Source organism: Nelumbo nucifera, chromosome 1, assembly GCF_055504915.1.
Source record: "Nelumbo nucifera cultivar China Antique chromosome 1, China Antique-T2T, whole genome shotgun sequence".
In the NCBI taxonomy this organism is placed as follows: Eukaryota; Viridiplantae; Streptophyta; class Magnoliopsida; order Proteales; family Nelumbonaceae; genus Nelumbo; species Nelumbo nucifera.
In genome coordinates this window covers 182,270,832-182,283,042 of record NC_142649.1, presented here as the reverse complement: position 1 = coordinate 182,283,042, position 12,211 = coordinate 182,270,832, and the positions used below count along the sequence as shown (strand labels likewise).

General features: G+C 36.9%; 1 protein-coding gene across 1 annotated transcript in view; it reads left to right on the top strand.

Moving 5' to 3' along the window:
* Nucleotides 1-6,209: 6,209 nt before the first annotated feature.
* The window catches only part of LOC104600219 (D111/G-patch domain-containing protein), a 28,804-nt gene continuing 22,802 nt past the window's right edge, over nt 6,210-12,211 (top strand). The window contains exons 1-6 of the mRNA XM_010263061.3: nt 6,210-6,395; nt 6,540-6,624; nt 6,723-6,802; nt 6,935-6,959; nt 7,036-7,129; nt 7,237-7,303. Coding sequence (XP_010261363.1) covers nt 6,318-6,395; nt 6,540-6,624; nt 6,723-6,802; nt 6,935-6,959; nt 7,036-7,129; nt 7,237-7,303 — 429 coding nt within the window. The 5' untranslated portion in view covers nt 6,210-6,317. The remainder of the gene's footprint in view (nt 6,396-6,539; nt 6,625-6,722; nt 6,803-6,934; nt 6,960-7,035; nt 7,130-7,236; nt 7,304-12,211) is intronic.

Here is a 12,211-nt window from a genome sequence, read left to right as displayed (position 1 = left end):
AGGGGCATTGATCACCAACCATCCACTAGTAAACATCTATGTGATGATTTTGGAGACTTAGGTTGGCGGTCTATGACCACTAACACAGATTTGTTTAAAAATAAAAATAGGCAACATAGGGCACTATCTGGTTCGAAAATAATTCATTTTTAAGATAAAAGTGTTTGGTTCATAGCAATATTTTCTCATTCTACCCATTTTTACCCATTATTGTCCATTTTAGAATTTCATATTGGATAAGAATGAGACGGAATGAGAATTGAACCAAAGATGGTCTATGGCCTAGGAGCCTCAAAAAGTCATTATTTTTTGATAGATGAAAGGGGTTTTAACTGTTTAGTCCACCCCTAGAAATCTTAGCTCCACCCTAGGGGTGGAATGAATCCTGACCGTGGATTGAAGCCAAATTCACAGGCAGAATGTGGTTTATAGGGGGGGCTATTAGTAGACTAGGAGGTGGCTTTAATTTCAGATTTCTGAGGAGTATAGTCTACTTATCCCTAGATGAAAAGGCACTTATTTCATTATATATGTATCTTCAAAATAATGTGATGGGTCAAAACATGTCATAAAGAAAAGAGCAATTTTCTTAAACTACCCTTATTGATTGACTAAATCTAACCTTATTGTTTACATATTGTCTTAAAAGTAAAGAGCAATTTTCTTAAACTACCCTTATTGATTGACTAAATCTAACCTTATTGTTTACATATTGTCTTAAAAGTACTTCTATTGTTTTTGACAATTGTCTAAAACCTCCCCTACCGTCATTAAATTGTTCACATGTGACAAAATGTGACTGATATATTTGAAAAGAAAAATCCTAAAATACCCTTTTATCACAACTCAGGGCATCCTGTAGACCGGGAGCGAGATCCACACGGTTTTTCTGGTAAGAGAGGATGGTTCACCGCCTTGCCTTCTCTTGCTTTTGAAGAGGATCTAAATACCTATCGAAAAGATACCCCACGATGGAGAATGGGAGTGGCGAGCAAACAACAAAGAAATATTCAATCACATCCTGTTTAACTTCGACCTCCTGATCATTCTTCCCAAATGTCACCACCTTGCTTGGGGCTGGTGCTAAGGACGTAAAGAAGGGTATGTGCGTGACAATTCAACCCGCCCAAACCCATTAATCTTATATTTATGTTCTTAAAACAAAAAAAAAAACCACTCTTTCTTAATAAATAAGTTGGTTATAGCTTGGTGGTAATAGTAGTTGCTATTTACACAAGTGGTGAAGGTTCAAATCACATTATATGCATGTTATTTTTACACAAGCAGCAAAGCCATTTGACTATGTTTGGGTTTTGGGTTTGACCAAACCACTTAGGTTCAAACCGGTCAGACCAACTTGAACTATCTAATTGGATTGTCTTCGAACTAATCACATCAAGGGTGGTTGAACTGTTTAGATTTGGATTAGTCTAGTTGGACCAGACTAGACCGGTTCAATCAATGGTAGATCGACTTGGACCGGTCCATATCATGTTTGTGCATGGATTTGGGACCAAACTGACTGTCTCAAAATGGGTCAAGATAAGTAAATCGGACTTGTCCGAATTCGGGTCGAGTTGTGCATATACAATTAGGGTCGGACCTCTCCCGCGCCAGATCTGTTTTGAATTCGGGTCAACCTAGATCGTTCTGGCCTGGGTCGGATCGGGTTTGGACTAGGCTGCCAAATCAAACGAATTGAACTGAGGTGATCTGTTCATATTTAGACCAAGTTGAGCTGGTCCGGACTTGGTTCATATTTAGATCAGGTTTGTCCATATTTGGATTTATGTCCATATTGACCAAGTGTACCCTTACTGTTTGAAATACTTCCCTTACCTTTAACATTCTATCATAAACCATTCAAATATGCATCACGTGACTGTTATAATTTTTAAAAATATCCAACTTACCCTTGTGATACGACAATTGTCGAACTTATTTTCATTCTCTTCGTAGTTTTCTTCCTCGTTCTCTAATCCTTTGGTAAATCTGATACGATCGAATCTTTCGATCCCTCGATTTTGACTGTTTTGTTTTATATTATTTCTATTCGCTTTTAGGTTTCAGTTTTCAAAGGCATGGAGAATTCTAGGGAAGGTTGCGATGGAGCAAAGAAGAAGAAGAAAGCCATAATTCTGTCGCAGAAGCTAAGACTGAATCAAATTTGGCTTCATCTCGGCAGACTTAGATGGAACTAAATACTAATTGGGAGATATTTCCCTTCCTTGCATTTTCCATCAAACCAAACATAGCCTAAGGGATCTTTTGGGTTTGTTTGTTATGATTCTAATGGTAAGATTTTGGCTGCTTCAGGAGAATGTTTTACACAGGTTGGCCGGAAGTGGAATTGTAGACTATTTGGAAGGCTCGAGGCTTTTTATTTGTGGTTACATTGGATAGTTCTGTGTTGGTGGCGACATTATTTACTGATTGCTCAAATCTTCCGTGGCAATGTTTGATTTTGGTGGACAAAATTATCTCTCTACTTTTAAATTTGCTGAAGTTAAATATGTAAATAAATCTTATACTAGAGTTCAGATCTCTTGTCCATAAGAATCCTTCACGTCTACCCACAAAACATTGCAGTCACAAATAGGAACATCACATGCACCCTTTGGCCCTACAGCCTTGCTAAGTTGCTATATCCCCACTCCAATAGTCTCCTTGAAACCTCGTTATGTAATTACTTGGGATTTCTTTCCCACACTTATGGGAGATGTTCCCTATGCACGCTGGTAGTGTTCTGTGGGTAAGGATGCAGGAAGAGTTTGTGTACAGGAGATTCGAGCTCGTTAAGTAATATTGAAAAAATGCAACAAAACACACACAACAGCTTGATACATATTTTTTTTTTAATTTAGATTGATGTGAATTCAATTTATCAAAATAATATTATGAACTCATTAGCACAAAAATAATATCAAAATAATATTAAACGGCATTAATTGTGTGTTCGCCAAACAATGGATTTCATTTGTTTTTTTCTTTGCTCTTGGTGAAATAAGATGACGTGAACGTTGTTTTATTAGAAGTTGGTTCAAGTTATTTTTTTTTTTTAAGTTCCAGAAACAAGTTAATTTTAATTGGTTTGATTTATGATATGCAACATCAAAGTTATTTTAATTTTTTTAATAGTATACAATATATTTTATCATTTTGAATTTAATTTATTAATGCTAATTAATATCCAATCGTTTGCATGAAAATATCAATATCCAATTGTAATTCCATTCCAATTTGAGCCAATGGGTTGGGCCAGGGCCAGGGCCAGGACAGGGTCAAAATGGAACTAAATACTAATTGGGATAATCTGGTCGAACTCGAATAAACCCAATTATACTGGGCATCTATGATTACGAAGATGACAGTTTTTTTTGGGGGTAAAATATAAAAATCTCCCGAGTTTTTTCACAATCATAAAAACCTTCTCCGTATTTTCACTTTAACATAAACTTTCCCTATACTTTTTAGAAAATATGCAACTACCTCCCTTCATAAATAAAAATGCCAATCAAATGTATTTACTTTTTTCAAAATGTCTATTTCACCCTTATAAATGCTGTTATTTTTCTTCCCGATAATTGAGAACTAGAGTCGTCGACCTTCTAACCCATTTGAAAAGGTCAATCTACAACACATCACCTACAGTGGCAGAAGCAAGGGAATCATCCCACGACATTGTAGCCTCTCCATGGGTTGGCTGGTGGGGGCCTCATCGCCGAACTACAAGCTTTTCGTAGGATGGCTACCGGCTAGTCGGCCTCACATCTACCCTGTTCTGTCTCTACTCCAACAATTGAAAAAAGTGAGAAGCAGAGCTATTGTCATTCGCAGGTCACAACAGAAGAAAAGAGTGGAAAAATATCACTACAAGGTAAGCCATTACCCATTGGAGTTAAATATATATTCCAATCTAATGGCGTGAGAGCATGTGGCTCCTCCTCTCACGAAAAAGGAAGGTGGCTTCTTGCTTTCAGTGCAAGAAAGAACACCCAGAGTCAAAAGAAAAACAGTAAAATATTGGAATGACAACTGCTTGAAAAAGGTTTGAATAAGGAAGAAACTGGGAGCATGAATGTCTGAAACTAGAAACGATGGAAAGAGAGGTAAAAGGAAGAAGAATCAGAAAGTGGATTTCGAAAACGGGTCGAAGGAAATCAATCTTCCTAAACCTCATTTACATCCCAGCCCATGTGCTTTATGGCTTACGACCAGTATGCAAGCTCTAGTCTAAGATGATATTAGAATAGTATTACTGTAACGAGTGAGACCGGATCTGCTCCTCACAGAAGGCGCCTCACATGAACATCGTACCATGCATTGGGAACATGTTTCCCAATGTTCCCAATGCACGATAGTTGTGCATGTGAGGCGCCCTTGTGTGAGGAGCAGATCCCGTTCCGTAACGAGTTGGGCTTGAGTACCCATTTAGCCATTTGAATATTTGAATACTGTAATAAGCTGCAGCCCAACTTACAACCGTTTGTTTTCCCTGCACGACTGAAGAGAGAGAAAGGGAGCGTGGGTGATAAATTGATAGACCATGTCGAGAAAGGCCATGATGGACATAGCAAGCGCACATGCACGCGAGAGAGAAAGAGACAGTGACTCGGTTCTCAATCCCTTGAAGAAAATGAACAGTATTGTCGAGAATATTTAAATAGATATGCATAAGGGCAAAATAGGTATTTAAAAAAATAAATATATTAGGTCAGCTTTTTTGTCCAGAAAGAGGTAGTTGTATATCTTTTTTAAATATAGGGGAGGTTTTGTTAAAATGAAAGCACATGAGAGGTTTTTATGAATGTCAGAAAACTCAAGGGGAGGTATCTAATTTGAACTGTAGACCTACAACAATTCAAAATTATAAACAACTCCACCTATAACACTCATACCAGCCCATGAATTGGCATCAATTCCAATCTGACACCTACCTCCAACTGTATGGTGGAGATTGGATTTCTGAGGTGGAGTGCAGTCTAAAAACCCTTTTTTTTATGGAAAACAATGATGACAACTTACAACTTAATTTCGATTATATAACCCTAATAAAACTAATAAAGTATAAATCATGCATTTTTAATCATAATATTATATACCTTTTTATGGAATTTGCCCTTTTAATACAAAATATAATAAAAACTAGAAAAATCTAGGAATTCCTTATATATTATTAACTATATAATCAGTTTGGAGTATAGAGTAAGAAAAAACAGTTCTGACTCAATTATTATATAAAAATCGGTTTGGTCAATTTGTTATATTAGGAAGACCTACCCATTTACAGCTAGGGTGCAACTTGTGTGGGTTCAACCTGAGCTTAAATTGATCCAATTCAAAATTTTACACAGATTGGGCTTAGATTTTTTGGTCCTTTGGCCCAAGACTTTGGTTTTTATTTTATGGGATGGATCCAGACCCACTCATTAAAACAAATAATAAATCATTAATAAAAATATTAAACAATAAATAATTTAATATTAATTGTTTTTTTTAAATAATAAAATTATTAATTAAGTATTTAGTATTAATAAAATATAATATTAATAATAACTTATAAGATAATAAAATGTAAAATATTAATTAATTAAAATAATTAAATAACTAATTATGGATTTTAAATAATTAATAATAAAATACTAAATAATAAAAGTATTATTAACTAATTAATAATTAACAAAAAATAGTTAATAATTAATTAACTAAGTAACTAATGAATAAATAAATAAGGATTTTATTATTAATATAATTAATAATTTAATAAAAATAATTACATAATAAAAATTTTAAATAAAATAATTAATTAATTCATAATACATATTAATAAAATAAATTTTAAAATATTAATTATTAATTCTTAATTAATAATTAATTAGATAATTATCAACATTAATTAATTGTACAATTATTTCATTAAAATATAAATAATTATTAATAATAAAATATAAAAGAATAAAACTATTACTGATTAAATAATTAATAATTATTATTAGGGTTGATTTTTTCACTATTTTCCCTTTTGCAACCAAACAACGGAATATAACAAATTTCCACCCATTTTCCCTTTTTCATCCCATCCCACCAAAATCTTCCCACAAAACAAACGGAACCGTAATTGACCATTAACCCGGCCCAGATTTGACCCCTATATCCGGTTCGACCGGATCCGTCGGGAACCCTACGTTAGTTTTAACTCGACCGCCCTTTGTAACTCTCTCTCTCTCTCTTCGTCTTCCTTTTCCGAGGCACCCTCTCTGGGGCGAGCACAGTTTGAACACAACGAAAGAGAGGATCATCGGCAAGAAGAAGAAGGCATGGCAGCACCCGAGGCTCCTGTCTGCTACGTCGGAATTGCGAGGCAGTCCGCTGCCTTTCGACTCATGAAACAAATGGTAATTCTCTATTCTTCCTCTTATTTTCCTTGATCAGCGATGTTTTAGATTACACAGAATAGGGTTGTTCAAGTTTCAATTACACTATAGATGATTTCAGGTCAAACATTAGGTAAATTTTATCGTGGTGCCTTTCTGCTTCAGGGATGGGAAGAAGGTGAAGGACTTGGGAAAGACAAACAAGGAATTAAAGGACATGTTAAAGTTAAAAACAAACAGGACACTACAGGTATATTTCTTCTTCAGTTTTAGACCCCTTTCTCTATTTCGTTCGAAGTTTTCTTTTTTCCCACGCGAATTTAATTCGTTCGCATATTTTTTTGTCAGGTATTGGTATAGAAAAAGTCACTAACAACTGGGCATTTGATACTGTACAATTTGACAGTATTCTGAAAAGATTGAAAGTGGTAATGCCTTTTATTTTTTATTTTGAATATTTGATATTTTCTTCCGTTCTTCCTAGAAGATGTTAATAGAAACACAAGGTACTCAGTATCTGATCATTTGACCCTTTTCTTTTTTATTGGATTAATTGGCAGCAAGTGGCAGAACCTGATGCTGAAGGTAAAGTAAATGGAGGGATGCGATATTATTGATTCTATTGTGAAATGATTTGATAAGAATTAGCTTTTTTATGCAGTCCTTGAGAAGAATGATACTCAAGTAAGTGTAGAAAATGATACTTCCAAAGAGGATCAGGATGCAGTGATTAAGGCCACTAGACCACAGGGAAGGTCGATACATTTTCTTATTATTGTTTTTGCATATGGATTATTTCCTTTATAGTTATTATTTTTTTTTTCTCTTACATTTGTTTTGATTTCATGTGGATTTTAAGCAGATACAAGAAAAGAGAGAGAGGGAAGCTTGTTCACACATATTCTTCCAAGGATCTTGAAGGAATTTTTGTAAGTTCCCTGTTTTTTCATAGATTTTCCTGCTAGATATGTTGCCACCATATTATTGTTCTTCAGTTCATCATCAATTCCTTAGGCTGTGTTTGGAAACGACGCAAATGGAGTGTAAATCCTGGTTCAGGGTAAATTTGCACTCTGGTTCACTTTTGCCTGTGTTTGGCAACATTACATTTATGCATTGACAAATGACAGATCAATGCATATTTACATTGATAATAAGATGTAAAAGTACATCAATAAAAAAGAAGTAAACTTGCATTCAAGTGGGCTTTTGAAAAAAAAAAGCATATGCTTTATTGAAATTCATGTTTGCATCCATTACAGCTAAAAGTATGTTTGGTAAGAAGGTAAATTTGTCAGTGCAAAACTAACCCAATTTTACAATTTATATGAACCATTTTACACTCTACATATTTGCATTCACACTTATTTTGTTTCCAAATGCAGCCTTAATCATGGCCTCTATCCTACATGGTATCTGTAGTAGTCTTTTTAGTGTAATCTGAGTCTGGATATCTCTGTCTTTGTATGCAAGTTATAAATTTATAATGCATCTAATATATGATTTCAAGTTCCAACCGAAGGATGAGATGTTCAAGTTTCCAAGTTTTATATGTTCTTACTGTTTCAACGCTTTATGGTTATTTGTGTCATTGTATTATTCCAACAGTCTAAATTCAATCTAGAACATGGGTGTTTTGGAGTTGTCTGTTATGGTTCTAAAGGTTAAAGAGCTTGGCTTATTGCATTCCAACAGCCTGAAGGCTTTTTGGTAATGGTCAAGTATGCATCAATTGGTATCAAAGACTATCACCACATGTTGACTTTGAATCATGGAAAGGCATACCTAGAGTGGAGTGAGATCTATGATCTATCATGGAAAAAGTTACGTGGTGTAGAGTGAGAGCTATCACAGAAACAACTACTTGGAGTAGAGTGAAAGTCATCATGAAAAGGGTTATCTAGAGTAGGGTGAGAGTTGCCAAAGGGAAATGGCTACCAGCCACTAGAGTGAGAGCTGCCCATAATGAGAATTTCCAAGACATCTGTTGTGGAAGCATGGTGGTATGCTACAGTCTTGAAGGTTAAATGATCCCGAAAAAAGGATGGGGCATTGGATATTAGAGACTTTAGACCAATAAGTTAGTTTAATCTACAGTCCATATAAACTCTTTGCCTAGGTATTGTCAAGGCGGCTTAGGGGAGTGATTCATGAGGTGGTGGGAGAGACTCATATGGCATTCGTGGAAGGAAGACAAATTCTAGATGGGGTGTTGGTGGTTAGTCAATGCATTGATTTGAGGCTAAGGAATGGAAGGGCTGGTTTGGTGTGTAAGTTGGATATAGAAAAAGCATATAATCATGTGGAGCGGGGCTTCTTGGAAGAGGTGCAAAGATTGATAGGATTTGGAGAAAAGTGGAGGAGTTGGATGTATGCATGTGTTTTGACAGTATCTTTTTCAATCCTTATGAATGGGGTGTTGCTGGATTTTTTTTGATGGGAAATAGTAACTTTTATTAAAAATAATGGATAAAGATTATAACTGCCACCATCCAAGGGCTGGATGGAGAACCCTTTGACAAAAACTGTCTCATATACAGGCCCAAAACAACTCCTGCCTATTGACTCCTTGCTTAGCTAAAGCATCAGCCATACCATTTGCTGATCTTCTTGCCCAATTAAACCTCACACCAATCTCCCTTGTTAAGCTCAGTGTTTTAAAAGCGCAAGGCGAGGCACACGCCTTTTTGAGGCAAGGAGCACAATTTAAAAAAAAAGCTAAAAATTCAAAAGAAATGCAAAAAAATGCAAAAAAAATCAAAAAAATATAAAACATACTATTAATAAAAATATAAACTTAAGTTTTAAAATAAATGTTTTAAAAAACCTATTATCTAAAATTAAAATACATAAATATAATATGTAAAGCATATTCAAATGAGAACTTAAAAATGAAATTAAACATATAAAACATTTTCAAGCATATAAAACCCACAATCTCTTTTTTTTTTTCTCAATTGCATCAAGTAGCTAATGTGACATATTACATTCCTAATTCTATGAGCCACCTTTGTGCCACGCCCCTCGAGGCAAGCCCAAACAAGTCCATGTTAGGGTCTTAAATTCTTAGTTTTCACACAAAAAATAATAATTTTATAGTTTTAATTGCTTTTAAGAAGATATTTTATTAGGATGAATGAATGGACAACATTACCAAATAGGGGGGGATTCTTGAAGCTTCAAAAGGAGCAAGGCGACAAATTTTCAAAAGGCGCATGCCTGGGCTAAGGTGCAAGGTGCACCAGGCACACGCCTGGGCTAAGGCGTAAGGCGCACCAGGCGCACACCTAGGCGCACCAGGCGTGCGCCTTTTGAATGGGCTGTGCCTAGGACCTGGGCAAGGCACCAACCCTAAAATGCGCCTCACTTGTGCGCCTAGGCGCATCACTTGTTAAGCTCGAGATTTCTCTTAGCTGTTGTCTAAAAAGCTAGGTGGATGCTTACCTAGAGTGGAGTGAGAATGAGATCCATCATGGAAGAAGTTACATGGAGTAGAGTGAGAGCCATCATAGAAATAGCTACTTGGAGTAGAGTGAAAGTCATCATGGAAAGGGTTATTTGGAGTAGGGTGAAAGTTGCTAGAGGGAAAGGGCAACATACCACTAGAGTGAGAACTGCTCATAATGAGAGTTGCCAAGACATCAGTTGTGGAAGCATGGTGGTATGCTACAGTCTTGAAGGTTAAATGATCTAAAAAAAAGGATGGGGCATTGGACATTAGGGATTTCAGGCCAATAAGTTAGTCTACAGTCCGTATAAACTCTAGGCCAAGGTATTGTCAAAGTGGCTTAGGGGAGTGATTCACGAGGTGGTGGGAGAGACTTAGATGGCGTTTGTGGAAGGAAGACAAATTCTAGATGGGGTATTGGTGGCTATTGAATGCATTGATTCGAGGCTAAGGAGTGGAAGGGCTGGTTTGGCGTGTAAGTTGGATATAGAAAAAAGCATATGATCATATGGAGTGGGGCTTCTTGGAAGAGGTGCAAAAATTTATTGGCTTTGGAGAAAAGTGGAGGATCTGGATGTATGCATGTGTTTTGACAATATCTTTTTCAATCCTTATGATGGGTCATTGGAATTTCAAGCATCTAGAGGGTTGAGGCAAGGGGATCTGATTTCCCCTCTGTTGTTTGTGTTGGTTATGGAGGTTTTGAATCTATTAATGAACAAGGGAATGCAGCTGGGTTGGGTTGAGGTGTTCAAAGTTGGGTCGGATGGGCCTTGCATCTCATACTTGCAATATGCTGATGACATGCTTATTATTATTATTTTTTTGGATACTTAAGTGGATCTAGAGTGCGAGAACTATTCTTGCTAATTTTGAAGTGCTGATAGGGTTGAAAGTGAATATTGTGAAAAGCCTTTTGATTGGAGTTGGGGAAATTAGAAGAGAGGAAATGGAGTAGTTTGTTGCTATTCTTGAGTGTCAGGTAGGGGAGTTACCTTTCCAGTATTTGGGTCTTCTGGTTGGCTTTATTGAGTCCTCTTATAGAGAAGAGAGTGGAGAGAGAAGGTTGGAGAGTTGGAAAGCAAAGTATCTTTCATTGGGAGGTAGAATTACCTTGATAACCTTGATAAGAAGTGTTATCATGCCTTCCTACTTATTACCTTTCATTGCTGAAAATCCCATCAGAAGTGGCCGGGAGGGTAAAGAAGATCCAAAGGGGTTTCCTTTGGGAAGGAGTTGGGGGCTCTAAGAAGTACCATTTAGTTAAATGGGACAAGGTGTGCAGGCCAAAGGAGTGGGGAGGGTTGGGTATTAAGGTTGGAAATCTTTAATAAGGCACCACTGGGAAAATGAATCTAGAGGTTTTGGTTGGAGAGGGAGAGGGAGTCTCTTTGGAGGAGAGCGGTGGTAGGGAAATATGGGTTGGGAATCAAGGGAGGTGTCTAATTCTTATGGGGTGAGTATATGGAAAGGAATAATGGGGTTCAATTCAACTAGGAATTCAGGAGTTTGGTTCGATTCAAGGTTGGAGATGGTGCTAGAGTGAGATTTTGGGAGGATGATTGGAGTGGAGTTGGGAAGCTGTGTGAGGTTTGCCCAAGGTTGTACAGGCTGTTGGAGCATCAGCTAAGGATTGATCAATGCTATGAAGTCAGAGGTGAACAGGTGGTTTGGTGGCCGAAGTTTAGAAGATCACTGCAGGATCAGGAACTGGAGGAATTCATTCTGTTGCTGGAAAGATTGGAGCAGTCCAACATTTCAATCTCATCCAGTGATGGTCTTTGGTAGATAGAGAGTAGGGATGGAAATTTTTCAGTAAAGTCCTTCTACTTGACCCTTATCAAAGACCATCTGACCACTGGACAGGCAAAAGGTGTGTGTGCGAACCCAATCCCACCAAGGGTGGAAGCTTTTGCGTGGTTGGTCTCCCTGGATAGTATCTTAACAGCAGATCTCACTTGAAAAGCAGAGGTTTCAGCATGGCGAGCTTTTGCTATACGTGCAAGATGGAAGAGGAGACAGTGTGCTACTTTTATTTTTTTGATCAGCCGTGTGCCACTTATTTTTCCCATGCAAGGTTGCTAATTTGATTTAGAAGTTTTACTCTGCGCTCTTCGGTGTGAGTCTTTCAGCCAAGTTCCACTGCTAAAAGTCTGGAGCTGCATACCTTTTGCAGTGTTTTGGGCCATCAGGAATGAAAGGAACAGAAATGAATGAGTGGTAGAAATGCCTATGATGATATGGATGAGTAGAAAAGCTAGAAAGGATAGCAATAATTCAACAATGGATATGACATTAAACAGAATATAATGGCGAAGCAGGATTCATGTAGCTGACCCATATAGTTGGGATAAGGCTTGGAGGATGATGATGATGGTCAGGTATGTAA